This window comes from Drosophila melanogaster, chromosome 3R (genome assembly GCF_000001215.4).
Source record: "Drosophila melanogaster chromosome 3R".
In the NCBI taxonomy this organism is placed as follows: domain Eukaryota; kingdom Metazoa; phylum Arthropoda; class Insecta; order Diptera; family Drosophilidae; genus Drosophila; species Drosophila melanogaster.
The window spans coordinates 7,804,467-7,831,257 of record NT_033777.3 but is presented as its reverse complement, the minus strand read 5'-3'; the positions used below and the strand labels follow the sequence as shown (position 1 = coordinate 7,831,257).

General features: G+C 42.8%; 4 protein-coding genes across 12 annotated transcripts in view, besides 1 other annotated feature; 1 reads left to right on the top strand and 3 right to left on the bottom strand.

The window, feature by feature from the left end:
* The window catches only part of CG34384 (uncharacterized protein), a 41,032-nt gene extending 24,135 nt beyond the window's left edge, over positions 1-16,897 (bottom strand). For 5 of the 6 annotated variants that reach the window (NM_001260040.2, NM_001260042.1, NM_001104234.4 and 2 more), the window contains exons 1-2: positions 15,800-16,897; positions 12,325-12,438 (exon numbers count right to left, since the gene is read on the bottom strand). In NM_001260040.2, the coding sequence (NP_001246969.1) occupies positions 12,325-12,438; positions 15,800-16,039 (354 nt within the window). In that variant the 5' untranslated portion in view covers positions 16,040-16,897. Of the gene's footprint in view, positions 1-9,049; positions 9,224-12,324; positions 12,439-15,799 lie in introns of those variants that run through there. The other variant, NM_169197.4, reaches the window with a different exon arrangement.
* Positions 11,754-12,055: a mobile genetic element.
* Positions 16,898-18,248: 1,351 nt separating the features above from the next.
* Positions 18,249-19,444, bottom strand: CG31473 (uncharacterized protein). The gene is made up of 2 exons (NM_169196.2): positions 18,658-19,444; positions 18,249-18,442 (listed from the first exon to the last, which is right to left on the bottom strand). The coding sequence occupies exons 1-2, from the start codon at positions 19,360-19,362 to the stop codon at positions 18,374-18,376; spliced, it is 774 nt and encodes a 257-aa protein (NP_731188.1). The 5' UTR covers positions 19,363-19,444; the 3' UTR covers positions 18,249-18,373.
* On the bottom strand, positions 19,346-20,726 carry sgll (sugarlethal). 2 transcript variants are annotated; one of them, NM_169194.4, is made up of 3 exons: positions 20,590-20,726; positions 20,469-20,528; positions 19,346-20,401 (listed from the first exon to the last, which is right to left on the bottom strand). In NM_169194.4, coding segments are annotated over exons 1-3 (741 nt in total). In that variant the 5' UTR covers positions 20,591-20,726; the 3' UTR covers positions 19,346-19,721. The 2 variants fall into 2 exon arrangements, with proteins under 2 accessions (NP_731186.2, NP_731187.1); NM_169195.4 differs by having other exon boundaries at positions 20,469-20,726.
* Positions 20,727-21,243: 517 nt separating this feature from the next.
* CG2993 (uncharacterized protein) lies at positions 21,244-26,593 on the top strand. Of its 3 annotated transcripts, none has more exons than NM_001275418.1 (5): positions 21,244-22,219; positions 22,932-23,284; positions 23,491-24,346; positions 24,488-24,604; positions 25,620-26,593. In NM_001275418.1, exons 1-5 carry the CDS (start codon positions 22,105-22,107, stop codon positions 25,751-25,753), a joined length of 1,575 nt encoding a protein of 524 aa, NP_001262347.1. In that variant the 5' UTR covers positions 21,244-22,104; the 3' UTR covers positions 25,754-26,593. The 3 variants fall into 3 exon arrangements, with proteins under 3 accessions (NP_001262347.1, NP_001262348.1, NP_649740.1); NM_001275419.1 differs by having other exon boundaries at positions 24,488-24,667; NM_141483.3 differs by lacking the exon at positions 25,620-26,593 and having other exon boundaries at positions 24,488-25,263.
* The last annotated feature ends 198 nt before the right edge of the window (positions 26,594-26,791 follow it).

The following is a 26,791-nucleotide window of genomic DNA, read 5'->3' as shown; positions in this document are numbered from 1 at the left end:
GCTTCAGTAAAACATGCACAGCAAGCAGGCAGTAAAAATTATATGAACGGTGCCCCGTACTCGAATAAATTAGTTGCTAGACAAGTAAAAAGTTTTTTTTGCCGCCCTAGCACGAAGGAAAAGTTTAGTCAACATGCACTTAAAAAAACCCGAACATGACTGCAGTACATATATAAAGCTCATAAAAACATACTTACTTCGAATGTGAAAAACTTTTTTAATCGAATTAAATTAATAGTTCGGAGTAATTATTATATGCATAAGAATGTGATAGTTAAATAACATTGACCAGTTGCTTGTATAAAATTCCATAGTCTAAGTATGTTAAAGTTTTTTTCTCAGTACCCGAAATAATAGTGACTTATGTTCCCTGGCTCATAGCAAGCCTTTGAGGGAACTTTTTCAATAAACAATGGTGTTTGCGGAGCCAAAGACTCGGTCAACTTTGCACGACATTTACCATTAAAGCGCAATACATAAACCACTTAGGGCGAAAAAATATTCAAAACTGAGCATAAAATGGGCGGTAAACAGACCCTAAATCGAGGCCCAGACCGATTCAAGGCGAAAGGAGCAGCTAATGGGAAAACGCCGCAAAGAGCACGCATCTCCTTAATACCACGTGAAGGATTTATTTTCGAGTGTAAATCCTCGCATAAATGTTGATGCCACGTAACCTGAGAGGCCGCCCATCAATTTGGGAAGCACGCGCCCCCAGCAACTGCCAACACCTTTCTATGTCCTGCTCTTCGCCCCCAAACTCCCCAATCTCTCCCCGTATGCCCCATTTCATTTTTTCGTGGTTCAGGGGGGCTGCTGATGGTTGGATCAGCGAGGTGTTAATGATAACTTGCCCCATTTACCTCATGTTCTTGTAACTTGTGCGGTGTGCGTGTACAAACTTTCGCTAAGCCTGGTTATCTTCTATTTTTACTTCTTGTTTACGGCTGCTTAAAGTTAAAATCCCGCCTGCGCGGCAAATCTGTTTTTCAATTTGCCTATAAGGGTACCGAAAACAGAGTTAGTTGCCAACTTACTATTGAGCAACCGAATAAGCCAAAAGCCATTTGCCAGATTTCTACTTCCTGAAAGGTTAAAAGTTTCACTGAAACTTAAATGGCCCTAGGTTTGCTAAAATCCAACGCTGATATTAAGTGTTGATCAAATATGGGGGAAACTAATATAAACTGATGTTCAGGCTGCCAAGTACTCAACTTACTTAAAACTAATTTAATTCGATTAAAACAATTTCTGTTGATAACGTTACTTGGACACAGTGGGTGCAGAAAATGAAGTTCACTTAGCGCTAACAGAAAATTGATTGATTTACGGCAGCTGAATTGGAAATTGAGCTGGCAAGTTCTCTTTTTTCGCCCAGAAACTAAATCGAATCAAGTATATTTCGTTTGCACTAAATGGCCATATAATTGACACATTACAAGGCACTGAACGAATTCCTACCTCCCCCCTGGATTCGAGTATCACCCCCTGAATCATTTATTTCACAGGCTAGAAGTGGCTTTTCGGGAGCGTTACCTATAGCAACGTTGGCCGGAAATTTTAGAAGGACACTGCCTTGCTGGGGAGCCTGTCACACAAAGGATTCCCACTCAATAAAAGGCAAGAAGCAGCCTTTGTTGTGCCCCATTTCTGGTATTACCTTTTGTCGGCAAACCTGTCACTGTGGGTGGCTGGCTGGCCAGAAACTGTCTTTGGGCCCAAAACTTTTCACTAAGCATTTCAAAGTCGCACGAGTGCCCAACCGAAATGAGGGGTAAGAAAGCCGTTTCGACCTTTCCTTTCGCTGCCTTCGACTCAGACCAGTTAACGCTTCTTTGAGCTTGGCGCCGTTTTGTGCGTTATTTAAAACTTCGGGCCTGCTTAGCATGAATGGCAAAAATTGGGTTTCTTTCGGTTTTGAAGTGAAAGTTTTGGAGATGAAACAAACGAAATGTGTATACATTTACATTATATGCATGTATGTATGTATATACATTTTAATGATAAATTAACATTGCCAGTATAAAACCGATGTACTCACACCAACAAAAACCAGTGCTCATCGCTTTGTCTGGGAATTTTCGCAGGAATCAGGAATTATTTGAAAACCTGTACCCTTTTCCGCCTCAGGGCTTGACGTCAATTAAATATTCATGCGCCCCGTTAGTCGTTAGCCTTTGGGCTGCCGGCGGAGCATTTCCAAATGAATCAAATATGTAGGCTCCCATCCGGGCTAAGCCACGACAAAAGATGCGATCCGCTGGCCGTGATTGCTTTCCATTTAAAATGATTTCTATCCGCAATGAGGGAATTAATGCGCCACAATAAATTTGAGGCGCTCACAAAAGACAATGACCTCGTCCTTTAAATTGGCTCGTGGCTCCCTTCTGGCCAGCGAACCGAATCTGGAGCCAGGACCATGATTGAGCTCTCCCAGTCTGCTGACCAGCCCGTGGCCATTAATCAAGGTGAAATGTCAATTTAGTCACACATAACTCAAAATGAGATTGGCAATGGCAGTTGGGACGTCGCTTTGGTCCTTGGGTGGACTTAAATGTTTGGCAGTCATAAAGGTGCCAAGGAAATGTTAATGATTTTCCCTTTGCAGCCTTGAAAGTTGGGCGGAGCCAGGGCGGAAGTTTCACATTTCGCTAACTGCAGCGGTTGGCGGCTGCTTCAACTGTTCAACTAAAACATTTTCCATTTCCGGTGGGCACTAGCACAGGTGTAAGGCCCACGCTGTCCACTCGGAAAATGAGAAATATGATTATTTATTTATTTACGCCTTTAGTGTTGTTATATATCAATAATATATTTACAGAATTTTGAAACCTACATATGATTACTTGTGATTAAGAACAGGAATTTGACTTATGATATTTCTGTTTCTAGAATAATCCGCCTTAAAAAAGTTGAACCAATTCATTTGTATAACCTCCCGTAGACGCTGAGGTTGGGTTTATAGTAAAGGTCGATTTCATATCTTGTCCTTTGCCCTTTGGCATGGGGTGCGGTTGCCCCAACCGAATACACAACCCGTATGCTGAGAAACTGAGTTTCCCAGAAACCTGGTAATAGTGTATATTTTGAGGAACTCACCGCCTTAGTTTGTAGTTCATGCAACACATTTCATTGCATAAGTTTTCCCGACAGCTTTCCCCGTACTCGCACTCTCGTGGGCCAAAGTGTTGGCAACACTTCAGCACCGACGTCATAGCTTCGTTGGTGTCGCTGTCTCGGTGGTTGGTTGTTGCCACGTTTTGTAGTACATTTAGTACGCTTGTTAGCTTAATGCACCCTTGAGGCCGCCCCTCGAAGTCCCCCATTTTGGACACATCAGCGGTGGCGTCCTCGGTCTTCTGGAAAGCTCTGCGGCGGCTCCTCACTTGCTTGTATTTAAATAAACGTTTTTACTTGGGAAGCTTGAGGCGCAGCCAAGCCCGCAGATTTTTCCAATGACGTATTGCGCAGAATTTATGAAATTAAAGCGGTGTAAGGTGATTTAATTTTCGTCTGGCATTCGCATATAACACACAATTTTAGAAGCGAAATGTCTTTGCGGCGATTATGCACTCGGAGCTCTTGGTCATCGATTGATAATCCACAAAATAAACTCACTTTGCATGGAAATTCTATCAGCCCAGTAAGGCGATACCCAGGATTGTTTAAAGACGAAAAGGAGGAGGAAAAAGGGAGTTTCCTACTTATTCCTTGGACACGGAAAAGTTTTCCCCCAACAAAGTAGATCCTGCGGGCTGCATACAAACAGGAGATTAGGCGACCTGAGGCATTCAGCGAGTGAGCTGGACGCAGATGTCGACGACATAAATGATGGCTAAGCTCCGAAAGCATTATGATGATTGGGTGGTGGTGCGGGAAAAGGTCCTGGCCAGGACCAGAGGCCACCGCAATTGACCACTCACTTTGCCCGCCTTGGATTAATATCGCTGCTGTCCCTCTGCGGCAGTAAGCTTTGTTGACGGGCCAACGTGTGGTATGCGTGATATTTCAAATTGCCATTAAATTGGTTTTGGCCATTGTTCGTTGCGTTGTGCGCATTTAAGTGATGGCTATCGTATTAATTCGACAAGTTTTGCCTTAGACAGTGCCGATTTGTTTCATTCGCGCTTGAATTCATTTCGTCCTTTATTTGTATTAATTTCCGCCGTGCCCATAAATACAATATCCTGCCAGTTGTGTCTGAGAGGAAAACAGAAAAGCAAAAGCTGCCGAGCCATTCATGCACTCACAATGCAGCAGCTCAACATCCAGCGTGGACTTAGCACAAAAACCAACCTAAATAAATATGAAATTAAGATAATGCGAAACGAGCCAAGTGACAACCTTCAGTGTCAATGATGAGCACATCTTCGTCATCCTGCCCGTCTTCCACGTCCTGCCTGCTCCCCTCGTCACGTAGCTCTGAATGACAAGGAAAATATAGAAATATACGTAGTGCGTACTGTACACATCCTTAGAGTGCGACACTCAAGGCTTTTATTCCGTTCACGTGCAACAAATGAACAAGTTCATTAAGTGCAGGATGTGGCGGGCGGGAAGATATAGGGGCTCCGTGGATGAGCCAGTGCGCCACTACTGGGTCGATGGTTATGCAGTCATTAAAGTCCGTAAAGCCGCTACAATATGCAAAGTCAGTAGGCCCAGGCGACGCCACATGCGAGGGCAACATTTATGCTGATTAAACTAGCGCCAACTGGCGGCAAATGGAAGCTGTGCGTATCTGCCGCAAGCACTGCGAGAAAAGATCAGGTAGTGAAATATACAAAGAGTGCAAGATTACTTCAATGCTGATTTCACACGATTATGTTTCATCGTTTTCATAGTTTGTGTAGACTTATTGTAGGAATTTGTAATAATTATAAAACAGATTAAAAATCAAAGACCCAAGCTTCTTCAGACATAAATAATGTTAATTAATTTTTTACTTTGAATCCAATCTCTTTATGAAACACATTTCCCAGATCTATAAAATGTGATTAAATAACTTTTTTGAAGTTTCTCATTAAAGTTTAGAAAAACTGATGACGCTGGCATAACTTTCTTGTGTGTGAATGCCATGAAAATTACACATCCACGTCAGCTGGGACTGACTTGAACAAAGGAAAGGGACTGGAACTGAACTGAACTGAAACTGGGCCTGGTTCACGACAATCCCCCAGCTGCTGAAGCCGGATGGCATCCTCCTCCATCTCGTTGACATTTTTCATTTGGCTGCAGCTCGTCATTGGCGAACAGACAGCTCCTCTGTTAGAAATGTTGCCTGTCAGGGCCACGGATATCAGGATATCCCTGCCAGTATCACAAAAATTGTTCAATTGAAAAGTTTTTTCAAAACTAATAGCTGACTAAAAGATAATACTATTTTCGGTGTACAGAGGAATAAATTTACAAATTTTCCATGGCGAATTGTACAAACTTTGTGATTATATTATAGACTATTTTTATTTTTTACAGACTTTGTATCAAGTTATTAGCTAATATTATAATTATATTATAATTATTAGCCATGGAAAATTATTATCATTTTATGCTAAATTAAAATAAATTGTATCTAAAACGGACGATAAAAAGTTATGTGATACGAATAAAATTGGTTTATCATTGTCATGGTCATTATCTGTGCAGCTGCGATGAGTGTAAGTGTTTATCTTTCACACACTTGCAAATGGAATTATTTGTACAACTCAAAATCACTTTAGTGGAATTAATTTGAATTTATTATGACTTTGCATGCAAAATCCTCACATTGTTTATGCAGTTTGTCAAAATATCACATGTGGCTGCGTCCATTGTTTCACTTTCAGACCCATATCAGGCCATCGATTTTGCCCAAAAAACCCGAAACAAATGTAGGCCTTTTTCTGCTGGGGTGTTTGGCACGTGACTGTGAGGAGGGGCCCATGTGTGACCTCATTGAGTTTGATTTGGTTGGGTGTACATAAATTGCCAACAAACCTTTTCGAAAACTAAGCCAACAAATTATGCACTCACAGCTGGTGCCATTAAATCCTCGAGGGAGTTCCGTGGGAAATGGCAGAACAAAATGCAAATAGAGCATATGAAAAATATGTCCTGCGATTTATTCAGCTTTTGGTGCCCACTGTTAGTATTGTATCTTAGCTTGTAGCTTTCTTGGAACTTCGTTGAATGAAATGAAATAAGCACTTCCAGCAAAGGATTATGGCGGTACAATTTTTGATGTTTTAAGTGAAATTGGCATGTCTGAGTCGCCTCAATTTGAACTATTCTCGGATTATCCACACACCTGGCTGAGCAGACAGTTCGCCTCAGCAATGCATATTTCAAGACCCCTGACAGCCACTCGCTCCTTGGCCCCTGCAAACAAGCCCATGTGAAACTTTCGACCTCCGTTGCAGGCAATATAGTCGACCTTTGTGGCTAATTTTAGAGACACACCGAATGGACTTCCAAGGTTGTTTTTCTGTTTATGAAAACTTAATCGCGCTTACCCAAAAAATAGCTGGAAAAACAAAAACCCTCAGACTATTTACCGTCGGAAAGGAAAGTGTCAGGCAAATGTCTACTTATGTAAAATGTGGCTTTGTGTGGGCTACTTCTGATCCTGATTGGATTTTATTTGTTAATTTTTATTGTCACTCATTAAAATTGATAGCGATTATCATTAAATATTAATCTGCGAACAAAGTACCAAGCCTGCAAAAATTCATAAACAATTTAATTAAGGTGATGCATATTTCGATAATGAAATTCCTGTACTTAAATTACTAGAATATTGGTAATATATATGCAAGATATTTGCGCGACTAAACTTGATGTTTAAGGCCACAATGCAGACGGATTTTTATATACATTTATTTAATTTTTCCCAGCTATTTATACATAATTCGACAATCACGCTCGTCCCGAAGTCTTTCATTTCAACATCAACACTCCTGTGTGATTCTGGTTTAATTAATCTCTTCCTAATGCTGCCTAACAATAAAATGCGAACATGATTTGCCAATTTAATGAGCTTACGAGCGCCAAGAACATTTGGTTAATGCCAAACAGAACAAGAAAGCAAGCTAACGTCGGCAAGCCGAAGACTATATACCCTTGCAGTAAATATTTTTATAGAAAAATATGAAAAAAAAAAACATCTAAGGACTTTTTTTTTCCAATATTTTCTAATAATTTTCCATCTGCTCATATGGCACCTATATGGCAAAGCATTCCGATTTTTATCAATTCTAAGCCGACGGACGAACGGACAGGCGGACGTGGGATTATGTGGCCTTTCTTTTCCGAATGAATCGAAATACCTTCTGCAAGGGTAAAAAACAGTCCTTCATGCAGGGAAACCCTAATTCTTCGACAAACACAGCAAACACACCTGGACGCAGGACACTGAATACTGAGTACGGAAAGGACACCCAAATGGCAATGTGCTCATTGTCCACTGCAAACATTACATGCGTTGTTCGGAATGGAGCGGGCTCCCATGTAAATTTTTCAAAACACTACACACAATAAACATTTGCACACGGCCGCAGGACATCATGCTCTATGTAGGTGAGCCCTTGTCTGTGTGTGTGTGTGTGTGTGTGGGACACGCACATGTCAGGACAAAAGTGCTGATAGCATTCGAGGCACGCAATCATTTGCCGCAGGCTAAGCTGCTGTATGCTTATGTGCACACTTAAAAAATTAAGACTAAACAAAGTTTGTTGAAGAAAGTGAGTGAGGTTTCCTGTAACTTACATCATGCAGTGAAGTGAAATCCAAGCCTAGTTACACACTGGAAATGGTGTGACTACAACTTTTCAGTTCGGGGGCTTAAAAGTTGCTTAAAGCAAACGGACCTCTAAAAGGTCTTTTTTTATACCAATAACCTTTTATTTATATTTTATTATATTTATTTATCTATTAAACTCATAATGCTGCGTTTACCATTACTATCATTATGTTTAGGGGTGTCTATAACCTAACATAAGCCTTGTTTGCTTGTGCTTCCCTGGTAAAAGAAACGCAATACTAATAAGCTTTTGCGTCCATCTAGAATGATTTGTTACATGTTAGAGGAATTTTGTCGAGTGCAGACGATAGCAGGACAATATGCTCCAGGTAAGTCGTGCAATCCATTATCGGGCACAGCTTACTCCTGTATCGTTTTCATCATAACACACGAGCTCCATGCCCATCCATGATCCGTATTAATTTGCGCGAGTCTTGCCACTTGTGCCCTTTATAAATATGCGCACAATTATCTCGGTGGAAATGTCACTTTGGCTGATTGTTTGGCAGCCTCATGTTGCCATTTAATACGCATATGCCCGCCGTAGTGGGATGTCTGTGTGCCTAGGTAATTAGACAGAAAGTGTCCCCTTTCCATTCAAGGAGGAGATGGCTCAGACAAAGGGTCAGTGCTCCTAGCTGAATCGAATTGATTGCGTGAGTGTGTGTTAACTGCTCGGAGTCAATTAGATATTTATCTGAGGACGGAACTGCACAAATAGGAAATAAGAAGTGGGGGAATACAAGAACACGTCTTGCCCGAAATACATCAACGTCTGTTCCACTGAAGTTTAAATTAATGTCTTAAGCCCCTATTTGGGGAGCTCAACTAGCGCACATTAATTAAATTAGCCAATTAAAAGTTTTGGCAGGCTCACAAATCTGTTTCCACATAAATATATTTGTTCCAGGATTAATGCGAGCGAAAGCCGACGGAAAGTTTGGTAAGCCCAGGACAAATCACTTGGCCTCCTGAAGCTGTATTGAAACGAGAATAAAATGGAAATGGGCTCGCAAGCTGAACGCCGAATTTCCCCCGAAAAACACGCCGAATATTGATTTAGCGGTGACTTAGGCGTTTAGTTTACGGTTTTGGAACTGTTGCTTCTTTGGTTTACAGCTGAAAGTTCTTATGTTTATTTGGCTCACATTTTACGAACTCACACACAAAACTTGAGGCAATGGCTTAAGGACCACCTCCTTAGCGCCGCCGCCTCGTGGACCACAACAAAATGAATATTTAATTGTTTGCTGAGTCTTGTTTTTTCCTTACACTTATCGTGAATTATTTGTTTAAGTAACTGTATCGACATTGAGCTTGCCCGCGGTTAAATAATTAATTATTTGGCCCGGTGGGCTTTCTCTGGTCTGGCTGTTGATGGTGATGGTTCCGTGGACTTCGCTGTTTTCGCTGACTTGTGGCACATCGCTTCGTTGAGTTAAAACTGAGCTCAGCTCCTGCCAAACATTCGCTTTTATTGGCCGCCCTCCGAAACTCACCACACACAGACATGCTGGCTGCCTGCCGCTGCTCCTCTACATCTGGCTGCCATGCGCCCGAAAGGATACAAATATTTACAGGTGCGCTGGGGTTTGGGGTGGGTACTGTGGCGCCAAAGCTCTTTGGACACGGTAAATAAAATTGAGTGCCTCAGGAGATTTCGTAAGTAATTAAAAAAAAAATAAATAATTGCTGCTTTAGCGCTGAACGAGAAAAGTATACATGAAGAATAGGTAATATAATTTTTTGTCTACACAAAGGACACACAATAGTTTATATTTCATTTGCTTTGGCAATATTTAAGTTAAATGATTTGATGGCAACCCTAAGCGCAGAGCTTTTCCGCTCTCATTCGAGAACTGAAAGCTTTCACGTTTCAAAACAAAACGCACACACATGCACACAGCATCCCCATCCTTTCTGCGTGCGAGCGCGCACATGGCCAAAAGCCGAGTACTACGACTTTACAACTGTGGTGAGTTGGCCCAACGTTGTTGTTCCGGCCGAGTCGCGTGCAGTAAAGTAAGCCGAAATGAGCTTCGCTAGTATGGGCCAAAATGACGAGCACAGGGGAGGCGAGAGTCGGAGGGATACGGGGCCCAAAGGAGCCGTCCAAGGAGAAGGCTGCGATGAAAACAATGCAAACAAAAATTTGCGCTTTTACGAGCAGCACAACCATCATCAACATGAACATCAGTCTCAGCGAGCCGTTCTTCCATCCCGCAAATGCCTTTTATTTTCGTTTTTTTTTACCAGCCCGCCAAAGGATTATCCTTTTTGTGCCTCAGCTTAGGACCAACTTAGGTATGGCCGCGTATTTGTCTGGCACGCGTAGTTTCCTCAGTCCTACGCTCTCGTCCTGGGCTTTCCCGCTCCTTATTCCCTTGCCCTTTTTATTGAAGTTTACTACGGCAACAAATTGCCCACCGTTTAAGCCACTTGGGCACAACATGGCGTATGCGTAATTATAATTGAAATTTCGTGCCTACGCTTAATGCGTTCCCAGGCACCTTTCGGCCAGCCGAAGAATGCTAACGTCGGCGATATTAACCTTTTAATAAGGCAGCAGCTTAAGCTCTATTTATCGGCCATTAAACTGAATTTTTAATAAGAATAAATGCCGTTGGTCGGCAGGCACTAATGGGGCTAATCATTTGGGAGACCGACGAGTCCATGGCAACCTGTCATTACATTACTGAATACTTAATGTCACCAGCTAGGATCCGCTGAGATATGGTGTGAGGTGCTGAAGACGCCTTCGACTTGTTGCGTAACGGTAGCTCTGAAACAAGGCCAGTGTGCAGCATAATGCTTCGCAGCTGAGCCAACGTGAAAGCAACACACGGCGTATACGCAATACGTAATGTTTTCATAGCCCTTACATAACGCAAAGCCGGCGCTGAAGAGGCTACACCATTCTGCCTGCTCCAAAGCTTACAAAATAATTGCATTTTACGCTGTTAGCTAGATTGACGTCAATCGCAATCGGATGAGACGCCATGCACTTGCATCAGAAGAACTTCGGATTAAATACTGAGTGGAGATGAATTCAGTTGAAATGAGTTGAGTAATCCGTTTACGAGTAGTAGTCGCAATTCTGCTCCTGATCACGCTCATTCAAGACCGAAACTTGAACTCGCAGACCGGCCTTAAATAATTGATTTACCTGGCAATTAGCTTCGTTAATATGATTAATGGCAGGGGCACACCGCAATCGAGTTGAATTGACATTGACAGGCGAGACGAGGTTCAATTTATTGAGACACTAAAAGCAACTGCATTCAGCCGGCAACCTTTGGCCCCAATATCGCCACCGAAAATTCACCCGCATTCTGATTGTATTAGGTGGCACGGCCCCATGTAAAGCGGGCATTTTAAAAGCGTACATTATTGATGAAAAGCGCAGTGCACGCAATAAACCAATTTATTGTCCGTCTCACCTGCCTGGTTCCCCCTTTGGCCATCATTTCCTGCACCCTTCGCCTGCTCCATTCGACATTGTTTTGCCTTCTAGCTGCTCGGTAATTTCATTTGGTAATTATATCCTGCAATTTGCTGCAACGCAATTCGAGAGTGCAGAGCACAAGGATCGTGTCAGTCCGCTGGCAACAAATGTGAAGGGTCACAATGAAAAAAGGTTCTAACAAAGTGAGGCCATCCATCGCATCTTCTATTGCTATTCAACGAAAAATGGCAAATTAAAGTACTCCTTTGCAAACCAGTCCACCGAAAACCTTTCAATTGGTACAGCACTTACGCCCCGAGCTGTTGAGTTGTTTGATATTTCACATGCTGATTTTCCTAACACCTGGTCGGATAAAGGTATTCAATTTATTTATTGTTACATGCCAAAAATGTTAATAGCCAAGTCCTAGCATTTAAAGTTAAATAAGTTTTATTTTGATGCCCAACAATGATGTTACTCTTTAGGGTTAGAGTACTTTTTCTTTGAAAACTGAATGATTTGTATATATATTGTGGTAGGATGAACACTCATAAGGCCCACGAAGCATACGAAGAAGCATACGAAGAAGGATACGATCATATCCCCGTTAGGAATAAGAATATTATTGCTATCTCGCTCTTACTTATAAGCTAGCATTAAGAGATAAGAATATACACCTAGCTCACTCTCTCACTCGAGAGAGCATAAGAAAAGAGGAATACGCGATACGCGGCATTCGGTGGCGTGAGCTTGAAGGGAGAAGTCGAATAAAGAGATTGTGAAGTTATTTAAAGGAAGGAGCACATATATTCATTTTTCGGCGTCCACAATATATATTTACTAATTTGCAAATATATGTCAGACATTCATTTTATGATAGTTATTATTACTTCCTTATCAAACAACGCAAGAAATTCTACAGATAAAACTAAACGCATTCCCCAAAAATATATCTTGCTAAATAAATAACAAATGGACATTTAAAAGGTGTGGAAATGCCATGGAATCACTGCATCAAAACCAATTACCGATACTTTGATTTCATTACCAAACTAATTAGCATTTACTATCGAATAGAAAACTAAGGTTAACTGAAACGCACCTTTTCATCCTTGGCGTAGAACAGCATATTCCGCTTGAGCCGAAAGTAACGACGCCGCCAGCGTTGAAAGGACCAAGTGTGCTTCAGCAGGAATCCCTCCTTGATGATGGCAGCCTGAAAAGAGTGCAGAACAAAGTGATTGCAATTTTAGCTTGGCTGTGAAAGTACCCAATCAGTCATGGATTCGCCAGGGGCAATTAGCAATTGATGAGCTGACATAGCACGGACCGGAGTCAATGGGCCGAGGATGATAGTAATGAGGGGCGTGGCATGTAGCAGACGCAAATGGGACTGGGACTGGGCACTCAGGGCACAGGACACAGAACACGCAGGACACTCCGGTCAGCAACTCCGAAGCTCTCTGCGGGACCCGTCACTTGCAATCTTCGACTGAGTGTCAACAAATAATTGGCTGCAGGCGAAGAAGGGGCGAAGGCACGAGGTCCAAAAGTGGGGGCGTCGATATGGCCGGCAATCAATTGTGCAAACAAAGAGCTGCCGCACAGCCTTTGGCGCTGTTCACACATATTTTCGAGCTATAAATGTGTAAATAAGCGGGACGCGAATGGCGACAAAAGTGACAATAATCTGGGGCAATTATACGACAAGTAAACTTCTTGATTCGGTCAAATTCTCCGACTTGGCTTAGCGGGGTCATAGAAATCGATCGGAGTGCAGATGGCTGGGAGCACAAAATTGCAATCCGTTTAGTTTTTGAGCGGGGCCATATCCGTGCATCCTTGCGGCAAGAGGAAATCCAGCGACAAATAATAATGGAAAACCCGCTGGGAAAATCCACGAACACTGCAACCCATCGAGTTGCAGCAAATCCATTTGCTTTCTGTTTGCACAGCAAATGGCAGTGGGAAACGGAAATGTTTACTTAGCCAAGGAACTGAAAGCTTGCTTAAGGATTTACGTCACTTTAAATGATTTTTGGGCAATAAAGGCATAACGTGTATGGGGAACCTTCTTTAAAGTAGGCCGTTGACCTCCCAAGGGAGATGACAAATTGAATTAAATTGATAATGCTCGGCGCACAAGCCAAGCCTAACTGTGACTAAAAATCAAAGCAAGGGACTATCATGCCAAGATAAATCATCGTCAATCAATCATGTGGCACGGCCATGAGGCCAATCGCTGACACATCAAGTATACGCCAAAGTGGCCAAGGATAAAGCCCGCAAAGCCAGAGTCCATCAGCCAGTCGACAACAGACAGCGCGACGATGATAAGCAAGTTTGAAATTTTCGTTAGCCGGGTATTGATTTTGATTTAACGCCACCTGCCCCAAGCTTCTCTCTTTTCCCCACCACTTTCGCTGAGGTAAAAAGATACAAGATAAATAAAAAGGCCGGTCCGTAGATATGAATATGGCTAGCTGTTGTTGCTCACTCAGCCGGGCAACGTAAACAACATAACGTAAGATTTCCCAGCCATGACTTTTACTGACATTTCTGTGCCTTCATTCTATCAGCCGGCAAATACATTATGCATAGGTATTAGACAATCCGCTCCTTTTCTTTTTGCTCAGACTTTTAAGCTTTCTAAGTCAAGCAAAACAGCTTTAAATTAAGGAAATTAGCTTGATGGCTCACGTGAGGCGCAAAACAGTTGGCCAATTGTCTGAGTAAATGGTCGTAAATAATTCAGCCTTTTTTCAACAAGCACGTGGCTTGAAGAATGAAAGTCAGACTCAAGGATATTGCGCCAACAGCCCAGTGAGGAGGATGCACAGAATGGGGCAGAGGTAAAGAGTTGGTAAAACTTCTGGCTTTGTTTGTACAGAATTCTTACTTAATGCTGGATTTAAATGGCTGAAAAGGACTACAATCGCTGGTAAAAATATGTAAACCGGACTAAGAACCTTTTTTTTTTTAATGAAGTTTTATCAAGCTCTTTATTATAGTATAAGAATGTTTTCACCTGTGGATAAAGCCATTGTTCTTTCACATCGCGAATTGTGAACACATAAAATTTGTATAATCTGGGAAATTAATATTGCAATAACAAATTACAACAATTAAATAAACTTTTCATGTAAAATAATAATATTCAAGAAAGTGAACAGATACCATTTCATAACTAAAACCGCTTCAATATCTATCCAAGAAGAAAAAAAACGACCATTTCACGCCAAACTTTTGTAGAGCAATTTGTTTATGGCCAGTTTTCGAGATCCCTTTTCCTAGTCGCTTGCCCCGCACTGTGCTCCAACTGCTGAGGCTCTTTCTATTGTCTTATTGTCGCCGCCTTCAGGGCTGGCAGCACGCTAACCAAAACGCTGCCATCAAGCCCTGCTCTAAGCCGCTTTGTTTAGCGTTCGCTTATTGTTTTGCGGTTTGACATGTGTAAACCCCACACACTGGCAACACACCAGGCCACATGTGAGAGTTGATGGGGCCACGCCCCTCTCCACACGGGAGCACTTGAATGTTGCTTGTCTGTCACAATCAGGCAAATGTGTTTTGCCCAGCTCCCGACTGCTATAAATCACAAATAAGAAATGCCTTCGCTTAAAGCATATATTGCAGTTGGACAGACGAATTGGCGTAACGGTGGCCGAAACTCGGGCGGTGGGGTCATCGGGAGCTGGATAAAAATACAATGGGTTGGCAAAGGCCAAAGTTGGGCGGAAGGGTCAGCGCAGCGATGCGTATAATTAACATCAAATGGCCAGCAACCCGGGAACTGGAACATTGTTCATAGGCGGCCAGCGGCGAGCCTTGGACGCTACAAAGTGACACCAAGGCATAAAGAACTTAATTGAAGCTTTTCTCGGGCTTCGCGGAGTTTTGGGGCTTGCCCTTCTTTAGCTTTTCCATCATTTTGATTCTTTTATTCGCGAAACCTGGCCGCCGGGGAACTATGGCAACGTTTAATTAAAATTCGCCGACCTTCATTTTTTTTTGTGCCGCTGCGAGTCGCAAGTCGATACAATTCTAATTCATTTCGGGCGATGTGGACAGTGTCGTATTACATTTTAATAATGCACTTAAATGGTGATTGAAATGGGCGCCCCCTAAGCCGGCGAAGCAATCTGCAAAGCAATCTAAAATATTTTACCGACTTCTTGAACTGCGCCTCTGACCTTTGGCAGTGGTATAGCTCGCCGAGGTACTTGAAACATAAACTCTCGACACACGCAACTCGCATATAAAGCGGCCGCCCGCAGCTGCTCGCCCCTTTGCATTCAACTTCCGCTCCAGAAACTTTGGCGAGGACGCTCCGGTGCACCACCATGGTTGGTCCCGTGACAAAGCCGCAGGACTCCTGACACACCCAGAAAAGTTGCAGAAATAATTACTGACATATTTGTTAAATATTCATATCCTTCGATAAGGCAAACATATTTAGGACTGTATTATGCTGCATCACTGTTGCAAATCAAGCGTTTCAGAAACGAAATCTCCATGACTATAAAACTAATACCAATTTGTATTAGTGTACAGTACGACTAGATCTTTGAACTTACCAGGTTGTTGGTGCACTTGGTGGACATGCGGCGCTGGAAGAGGCGCGCCGGCTCAGTTTCGATTTCCGACTCCGACTCGGACTCGTCGCCATCGTGACTGATGGAGATGATGGGTATGATGGGCACCGGGGAAATGCTACCGGAACTACAGGCACTGCTTCTTCCGCTGCTCGGACTGCTCCTGCGGGAGCCGCGAGGGCTTCGCTGCACGTGGAGGGTGTCCAGTTTTAAGTGTGCCATTGTCGGGATGTGGGACTTCTTTGCATATCCGGGACACAATCGGACAGTCACGTTGCACGGACACGCAGCACTCAGCGGCGAACAAAGCGAGGGACTCCAGCGTTCAGTAGCCGCGGTGTAGCCGCAGGTGGCTGTCCCATTTGCAGCTTGCCCTTATGCTTATGTAAAAGGACTTCCTAGCCCCCGCTTTGGACACACCCCGTGACAAAGGCAAATGGTCTTACTCCCTTACGGTTTTTGGGAAAAGGGACTCCGATTTCTAGTCCTTTGTCATATTAAAGCGGTCCGAGTTTCTTTATTCAGATAACAATAATTGCACGAGCGTTCGAAAAGCATACATTCAACATCAATTTAATAAATTTAGCAAAAATACTTGCACAACAACACACATGTGTACACCGTTCTATTTAATTATATTTGTATATATATATATATATATATAGTTGATTAGGCCACACTAACTAATTTGCAATGGGAAAAAGTACACCACATCCAGAGTATCTAAGTGTCTAGCAAAAATTGCCGAATATCGTGCACTCACAGTTCACATTTAAATTCACATTCAAGATTACACTAACGATAATTGAAATTGCGTTTTTGTCCTTAATTATCCGCCACTTCCTGATTCCTCCCCTCGTAACTCTATATGTAAAAAATTCTACACTAGCTCGCCGCCTCGAGTTATTGTTTCAGTACTTCGTGTCTATTTTTATGTCCTGCTCGGGCTCCACAGCTCCTTCTGCTCCCCGCCGAAGTTTGCTCGGAACTGAGACTGGAACCGAATCTGAATCTGAGACTCACTCAGAAAGCGAACTGCCGGAGCCGCGCGGCGAACTGAACGAGACCGCAACCCTCACTGTTCGCTGTCAGCTGCCGTGGCCCAAAGCGGAGTGGGTTGCACAGGGTTGCCAGGTGGCGGATGGCAATGCTGAGGTTTCTAAAGCTATTTTAAGTCAAGAAAGGGACTAAACTTTCAATTGTGTATATATGTTATTATAAGTCAGGGAAGGGAACAGTAAAGAAGGCAATTAAGTGACTAATCTTTCAATTGTTTTTAAAAGCTATTTCAAGTCAGCAGAGGAAACAGTTATGTAAGTAATCAGGTGATTCAGGGTGTTCTAGTTTTAATTCTTTGTTACAGCTATGATTTAAAAAAATCTCTTCAGAATTCAGTTATTTGTATAAAATACACATTAAATTACGTTTTCACATATACTTTGTTTTTGACAACATATCTATCTGAGGTTCATTATTTCTTGTTTTGTGTGGACTTTCGACAGCGCTGGCAACCCTATCCAACTGAGCTGGCACGCAACGAAAGTAAGAAATATTCATTATCCTTGCATTTTCCGCGAGCGAGCCGCAGAGAGAGATTGACAGAGAGAGAAAGAGCTAAACACTAACGCTCTGTGCGGGAAAAGCCGAAAAAGGACGAAATAGAACGAGCAAAACAAAACGGCGAGACGAAGGATAAGACAAAGCGCAGACCAAGACAAAGTAAACAGGAAAGGCAAAAACGAACCGTGGAAGGAAGCGAACGACTGACAGAGCGATGGCTACAATTACAAAGGAGTGCAAAGGCAAATTTGTAGAGCGGGCGGAAAATGTGGGTGGTGGCATGGCTGGTATGGCTGGAAGCCGTGTGCTTTTCCGGCCTTGCGCTTGGCTTTCACTATTTGTTGTCTGCTGTCACTGCCGCTTGGCCCTTGTTCCCTGCTCCTCCCTAAACACCACATCCATTCGACCATCTATCCAACATTTCCCAGCGGGCATTACTCTTTGCGCTCGACTGCACTCGCCTATTTATTTTATTAAATTTTCACGTGCCCACACCCACACACGCGTACACTCACCTGCAGTGGGCATTTCAAGGAGCCAAGGACATCCAATTAGGCGGCTACGAGCCGTGCTTTTAATGCATTTTAAATGCGATTGAGGCCAAGCTGAGTGAACTAACGCTTTCACTTAAATCCAATTTGCCACCAATCTGTTAACCACATAAGCTCCCCTGATGGTAAATTAATTTATTTTTTCCCGTTGAAAACGGACTGTTAACAAACAGACCTTAAGATATCCATTTAAAGTATGTTTGAAATTTAAAAAAAACTGCCATCAATTAATTTTTCCAATATGGTAGTTTTTATAGTAACAATATTACTTGAATTACCTTTTTCTCTAAATTCAAGTAAGTAAATTTATAAAACCTGTTAACCTGTTAAACAAATAATTTTATTTGACATAGGATTTAGCTGTAAGGGTACGCTGGTCATAAAACAATTGGTTTTTATACACAGAAGGATTTAGAGTAGAATCATATCCTTGAATAGTTTTGTATCAATTTTCATCACACGAATCATAAACCCAGTCCTGCCTTTCAGCTTGAACGTGACCAACTCTTGTACCCTGGAAGAAATGAATTTATGAAATTGAATATAATTAACTATTTTGCATATTAAAAGAAATTGACAAAATGTATTTACAAAACAAAAAAGTGGAAATTATGATATCTGAGATTAAAGCCAAATAGCGATATATATAAATTAATTAATAGGTTCTACAAGTATATTTAAATTGGCTTATGGCTCATCATCCGGTGCAATAATTATGATTGTACGTACCCTTGGCATTTCAAGACACCGTCGGAATCGCACCCGAGTCCTACCGGCCTTCTCGCCGCTTAGCATTCCGAATTCGTATAGGCTGGGTGTAAGAATATAGCCTCCCCAGTTGTGCGGCATGGGGATCTCCTCCGGTTGCTTGCCAAGCCAGGTGTTCAAGCGCTGTCCGATCCGCGCAAAGAACCCGGATCGGGATTGCCACTCGGCCGCAGCGTATCGTGGTCCATGGGTGATGCTCATCTGGACGTGGCGCGGAAATCGTCGGAACTGGTCCCGAACCTGCTCCTCCGTTAGCTGGTGAGCAGATCCTGCTATGCGAACACTGCGCATGAGCGGCGCCCAGTTGAAGTGTAGCGACACGTGAGGATTGGCGCTTATCTCGCCCGCCTGCCGACTGCCGAGGGTTGTGAAGAAGGTGATTCCATGGGAATTGACCTCCTCGATGCTGGTTAGGCGGGTCACAGGCTCACCGGACTTGTCCACCGTGGCCATGCAGGCCAGTCGAGGCCGCACCTGAGGAGCCTCCTTCTGGGCGGCCATCAGCCAGTTCTGGAAGATTACGTGTGGCTCCTCGTACACCCGCTGCTCCTCGCTGCCTATACAGCTCACCTGGTGGGCAGCGTTGCTCATGTGCTGTGCAAAGCGACCTAGTGATCCTGCTGACCAAAGCGTACACCACAGCTTTTGTGCCAAAACAGTCGACATAGTAATTTTTAATATGCTCTACAATTTATAACGCACTTCAAGGCAACGGATAAAAAATGCTTAGGCTACTTGTCCAACTTTTTTAAGGGCTATAAGCCATATTTTAGGATGTGATCTTAGCTAGTGTACTTTCAAATTTAAAAAGGAATTGTAATTTCACTTACACCTTATGACAATATTTAAAGGCAATCTTAAATTTGTATTTGGTAGTTAAGCTTGTACAGATGTACATAGTTGTTGGTTATGTCTTAACATTTATTTTGAAGCAGCTTTAAACGTTCCTCTATTATCCTGCGCATAACAACTTAATTTGGAAGACATTTTCAATGCATCTGTAGCTGAACTCCAGAACCCAGTGCCTAAGGAGCCAGCCGTTCGTACACCCAACCATCCTCTCCTTTGTGAACCAGTTTGCTGTCGACTTCGGATTCTACTCCTCCACCTCGTCTAAAGCGGATGCGATCGTGGAGCCGATCGGTCTGACCCTGCCAGAACTCAATGAGGTCGGGACGCACCAAGTAGCCACCCCAGTTGGGCAGCGGCACCTCGCCATCGGGACCCAGTTCTAGCTTAATTGCCGCCTCCACGTCGTCCAAGTAGCTGCGCGACGGAATCCGCTGGCTCTGCGGACTGGCAGCGGCTCCGATTTGGCTGGCTCTTGGTCGCTGGTGGAAGTACTTGAGGGAGTCTTCCACCGAGATCTTCTCAGCCACGCCCTCGATGCGGACACTTCGCCGCAAAGGGAGCCAGTAGAAGGATATGGCTACATAGGGATTGGACTTGATGTCCTCAGCCTTGCGGCTACCGTAGTTCGTGAAGAAGGTGAATCCCTCGGCGGTGGCTTCTTTAACCAGCACATAGCGATTGGAAGGCCTACCCTCCGCACTCACGGTAGCCAGGGCGGCGGCATTGGGCTCCAAGATCTCCGGGGTTTTCAGCGCCAACTCCAGCCAGTCTCGGAATACACAGAAGGGATTCTTCACCTTGATGTTATCCTCCAGGAAGGCGTCCTTGCGCTCACAGTACTTCAGACGAAGTGCTAGTTCCACAGAGTTACCAGCAGGCCATTTATTACAACATAATATTAGGTTATTAATGTTACTTACCCGAAAGTGGCACCTCCGAGGCACCTTGGCTCATCCTTCGAATTGTTTGCAGCAACTTCACTGTTTTTGTGGGGTTTACCTACTGATTATTGCCGATTTCGCAGATAAGATTTACACGTACTTATTCAAGGTCAGATATGAGCTTTTCTGCGGTACTTGAGCACCAAAACAATAACAAAACCGGTTAGAGAATTTATTGCAAAATGCAAGACTTGTTTGCGCTTAGTGTAGCCAGTCCCACCTTGTGTGATTAAAACCGCTTTTTAACGGTATTTTTTGGGTATACAAACACGGTTACTCCGTGCGCAAGTAGCAATGTTAATAGTATGTTATCTGGAAGCTGGTTAACAGAGCTAGATGGCGCTAGTGTTGTGGTACTTTTGGATTTAGCACCAGGTGTCGCCACGTGGCATTTTATGAAATCCTCAATAGGTGGCGATGAACTGTTTTGTTGCTAGATGGCACCACTGGGGAAATAGTAATTTGACAATAGATGGTGCGCTTGGGAATATGAATTTTATCGTTAGGTGTCGCCCAGAAACTAGTATTTTGTCCATAGGTGTCGCATAGGTTACCTTGCGAGTCTTAAAGAGATTTTAAATATATGCACAACTTATAATAAATATAAATATAAATATACAACTTTAAGAAGTTGTGTTTCTTGCCGGAATTCTGTTCCTTGTGGCTTGCATTTTTGAAACGCCTATAAAATTGCCTAAACGCCAAGCTCAAAAAATACTATTCGATTCGAAGTCTTGTCAACCCTGGCATTGCGAAAAATGTATACAAAAACAGACAGCGGCAGCACGTGTGCGTGACTCTCAGCTCGGTGGCTTTCTCAGGAGGGGGTTGTTGTTTTGGTGAGCCGCAGGTCCTGTCGGATCTCCCGAGCGACCCGAGTACGTATATCATACGCTCGGCTCTGGGCTTGTACCCTTGCGACATGATGACATGCGGATAGAGTAAATCCAACACGAACGGCTGCTGGACGTGTTAGCCGTGAGCTGCGAGCGAGTTAAATCGAATCGAATCGAAAGAAACCGAAAAGCTAAAAAAAGGAAGCTCAAACCAGAAATCGTTGCGACAGGCGGACGAGCGGACAGACAGACTGACAATCAGGGGGCCACATGAAAACACCAAATATAATTAATATGCCACGGCTGTGTTAATGCTGCGAATAGTTACCAATTTCCATAAGTGATTGCCCCGTCGGTTGAGTGCGTGCAGAGAAAAGTAGGTTACGGCGGAAGGAATTTTGAGGTCGGACGGTCGGTGGCTCGTGGAAAGCGTTCACAAATTCTTCGTGTGCATGTGTGTAGGCCGCTCGGTGCCGAGAAAATGCAGTGCGAGTGCCACAAAGGCGACAAAGGCAAAGAGCAAATGGCATGATGACATATAGCAAATGAACGAAACAGCCCATTTCCCAATTTCTTCAATTCATACTCTCCAGCCAGCAGGGGAAAAGTGATATTTATACATCTGTGGTCTGATTTTTGCACAGGCCACAGTAACAAACTCACACACATACACAAAGACACCACTAACACAGACGGACGAACGGTCGGACGGACAGACGGACAGACGGGCGGGGGAACAAGCGGACGCACAAACACAAACGACAACTATATAGCAATATATGCCCATTGAGTGCCTTATATCATTTGATAATAATCCACAAGGTGTCTACTATGCCGGACAGGAGCTATCCGGCGTTGTTGATCTCAGCGTCGACGCCACGAAGCGCATTAAAGGTGAGCCCCCTAACGTATACTACGAAAACGGTGTCCATGACTCACGGGGCGTATGAGTGATGCGGTCACTTGGCATTTCGGTGCGGTGTGGCGACTCGGTGCATTTAAATGCACGAAGGCCACGAGCTAATGGCAATATTAAAATGTATCTCCCCCCGGACGCCGATTCGAACGTGCTCCACTATTAATCGTTGCTCTTGGCGCCCTGCCCCCAAAAATATGTGGCTGTTGTGACTGTCACTGTGGAATATCCTGCAGTTGTTGTGCTGCTCTTGGCATGCCGCCATTTTCAGTTATCCATGAACTCGTTAAAGGCGTGGTTATTTGTTAGCTTTCCCTTTTGTGGAAATTCGTTTACACTCGCAAAATAGTCGCTCAGACTTTTGAGTTTAGACTAACTTTGAATATTTTGTACTCTTTTTAAACTATCATTTAAATATATAGGCATTGTACAACTTTATAATACATTTATTCTAAGCAAAGGCCATACCTACTGCATTTAATTTAAGCAAGTCTATTTTATAAATTTCCGTCTTGTTACACCCAAATTTTTTGACAAAAAAGATTCATTTATAGATTTAGATTATTCACATTGCCATATATCCCTACTTTAAGTAGGCCGCCTGTAAATTCGATGAGTCGCTGCTCAGCGGTCTCCACTTGCAATTCAATTTGGCAATTCTTATTCACAGCGGGTGGGGCATCCTTGCAGGCATCCACGTCACCGTCAGCGGCTATGCCAAGATACGCTGGATAAAAAAGGGATATCCGCGCGACAGCGAGCGCGCCATGTGCCGTGCCTACCGATCGTATCTGTCCTCGCGGTCCTACGTCCTCGGATCCTGCGCGAACAACTCGAGCATCGACTGGCCGGCCGGCGAGTACTCGTACACCTTCCACGTGATTCTGCCCGACAATCTGCCTACGTCCTTCGACGGCAAGTATGGCCAGATCCACTACGAGATCATAACAACGATCGAAAGGGCCGCTCGCCACCCGAAGGTCTTTAAGCTGCCATTTACCGTAATACAACCGCTGGACCTGAACGCAGATGCAATTTACAGGGTATGTGTTTATTCGACGTAGTAGGGTGATCTACAATAAAATGTTAGTATAATTTGTAGTTTGCTAACCATTTTCAACTTAAAAGTCTACATAGAGAGAACTTAAGAAATTAGTTAGGCACAGTGGTTTAATAATAATGAGCTAATAGAGTTTTTCTTACTATCATGATTGTTCTAAAGTATAACTAATCCACTGGGGTTTTCCAGGTTCCTCTGGAGATCCTCGATCGGAAACGGTTCTGGAGCTTCTGCTGCCCCACAGGCCCGCTGACGGTGAAGTTCTCGACGCCTTACTGCGGATATGCGCCCGGCCAGAAGATCCACTTCGTGCTGTACATCAACAACGAGTCCTCGATCGACATAATCGAATGCGAGGTCAAGCTGAAGCAGGAGGTGAGCTACGAGTCGCACGATCCGCAGCATGAGTACCGCTACGACAAGCACCTGATTGCGCGGAAGCAGTTCGGAAACGTGCTGAGATGGTCGAGAAAGGTGTACCGTGGGTATCTCGACCTGCCGTCGATACCGCCCACTTCGGTGAAGCCCACGTGCCCCATTAGCGTTAACTATTCGATTAAGATCATCGTGAACCCCACGGAGTTTCACTGGAAACTTAAGCTGAAGATTCCGCTGACCATCGGCAGTATACCGATCATGGATGGTCCGGAGGCCCTGTTGCGTTTCAATCGCCAGCAGCAACAGCACCAAGTAGTTAGTCAAAATTTACAAATGTCGACGCAGCAGCGTCAAAGGGATCGGGATCGTGATCGTGATATGAATGTGGATCGCGAAAGAGATCGAGATCGAGATCGGGACCGGATAAGTGCCTCAGTTCAGCAGCGACGTATCAGCAGCATCAACAACAACAACAACAATCATGGACGCCTTGTGGGCGGACTACTGCCGACCAATAGCAATATGAATATGATAACGAATGTCAGTCCCACGCCCACAAGCTCCACGCCCTCATCAACGCCAACAACTGCCGCCCTCAGGCCAACGGCCATGCCAGCGATTTTGGTGACCAGTGATAGCGATAATCCGCCGGACTATATACCCATGAGTAAGAATTATTCAGTTTGCCCACCCAAATGGAATAATTGAATGCTCAGAAACTTTTGTATTTAAATACATCAATATAGTACTATATTTATGTATATTGTTGTGCAATAAAATAGGCTCTATTAAAACTCGTTTCTTTCAGTGCCGCCATCATATGAAGACGCCATGGCTCTAAGTGAGAAGTTCAGCGATGACACTGAGTTCTTGACCAACGTTAGCATGAGCAGCATTTTGTCCGCTCAGGCTGATGTTACCACAAGTGAGCCCTTTAAGCCGCGTTATCCGGTCTATTACGATTATGAGACACCGACCATACCGCCCGGTAGTGATGATTCCAATGAATCCGACACATAAACCACCCATCAAAACAAAAAACCAAAAATTGTTTACCAAAAAAGCGAAAGCTACAAATGAAAAATGATCCAATCAATTGAATGGCTGAGTGGCTTTTTCTGTGTTCTTTTTTATTCCTTTTCCTAATAGTAGTTAGAGCATTTTCATAAATGTACTTTAATATGTTCAAGTAATGAGATCAAGTGCGCAGAGATACAATTCATTCAACTTTGTCCGCCTAAAACCAAAAAATGCAATTTAAACACTACAATTTGTACTTGTCTGATAGAAAGGATTTTGAAATCCAAAGAAAAAAACGTTGGAGTCGTAAAGTTTATTGTTGTCCTTGATCCGAGTGTCTGTTAAGCCTATCTCATTTAAAATGAATCTCATTACTTAGTTGTCAATATCATTTTAATACATTACACTTTATTCCTATTATATAAAATTGTGTATCTAAAATAATTGCACGTTTTATTCCATTACCCTTTTATATATATAAGTATACAAGATATTTTTACCAACTTAAATTAATAAAAATTGTTTTTGATTCTTAATATATATATTTTATACATTACCTTCCATAAAAACATATATTTGTTTTTTATTGTATCTAAAACGATGAACATGTATGCGCCTGAACCAAAATCATTATTAATATTAAATTATATCGAGCCGTTTTCTTCTTCTTTATTATGGCGTCTTTTAATGTTTAAGTCAAAAACATTTATCGAATACCAATTAAGAACGTTTTATAGATTTTTAAAGCTTATCTTAACTTTTTCTACTTTCCTAATATGCATTTCTCTGTTAATCCGAGCAGAAATAATTTCAAAATGTGCTTAACTTGTAAATTTATTCTCTTGTTACCGCCCCGAAACATGCTACATTTTGTACCGTCCATTCACGATCCCCTTTCCTTCGAAACCCGAAAACCGTAGAGACGCTCTACGATGAGTCCAGTTCCCGGCTGCGTCTTACACTCAGCTGCCAGGACTCGGCGGCACCGGAAACGGATGAGGATTTGGCCCCGAACACAAGAGGAGGAGAGCCCCCTTCTTGCGAAAAGAAATGAGATGTCTTTGGACTAAGCGATACGGAAAGAGCTGCATCAAATGTAAACCAATAAGCCAATAAGCGATAACACTTACATATTTAATCGAAATCAAAATACTATAGAATGGAAAATGAAACCCAGTGTGCTAACATGTAGTAGAACTTAAGTCTGGGCGCAATTTAAATTGAAGGTGGCAAATCGAGCCATTTTTTATAGAGCCAAAGCAGAATGGGATATATTTTGGAGAAGAAAGCTATTTAGGCCAAAATGAATTTGATTTATTTAACTATTTTATCCTCCCTTTCTTCTATAGTCCCTATATTTACATTTAAATTTTCTCTCTTCTCATTCTCGTTTTCCCCTTTTTAACTAACCTTATACAATTATTTTTTAAGTATTGCTAATTGTAAGCAGATTGATACTTGATACAGTGGTCGCTGGCTAAATGTATGTGAACAATGTAGTGAGAAGTTAGATGAAATCATTTAGCTCGTAATTTTAACAAAATCTGCACAATTTTACCAAACGGAGAGGGGAAATTAAGCGCGAAACTAACATTTTCCAATATTGAATATTGTATTGACTTTTTCTGTGTATCTATGAGAAATTTACAAGCAAAGATTAGCCAAATTGTGTTTAGTTTTTTATTATTTAAAATCATCACATCATCATAATCTTTAGGTGTCTAAATGAGATATTGTCGAACTAATTATATATATACAAGTGTCTCTTGCTCTAGTTTCTATACAAATTAGATTGTGTTGTCTCACTATATACTTTGTACTTCCTCTTATTTAAGCGCCAGTCTAACCAAAAATCATATAAGTCTATTTCTAAGTCTTAACTGTCTTCAATTCGATTTAATCCGATTCAATAAAGCAAAACAAGCAAAATATATTACGTATACCACAAAAGCTGTAGACACATTTACATCCTGTACACGGTATAATCAGCAAAAAATCTGAGTCGGCTTAGCTGGACCATAAAGCTAAATTTATATATTGTTATCGCTGCGGCCAAAACAGACTTCGGGCCAAATTAGCAGTAAAACAGCAG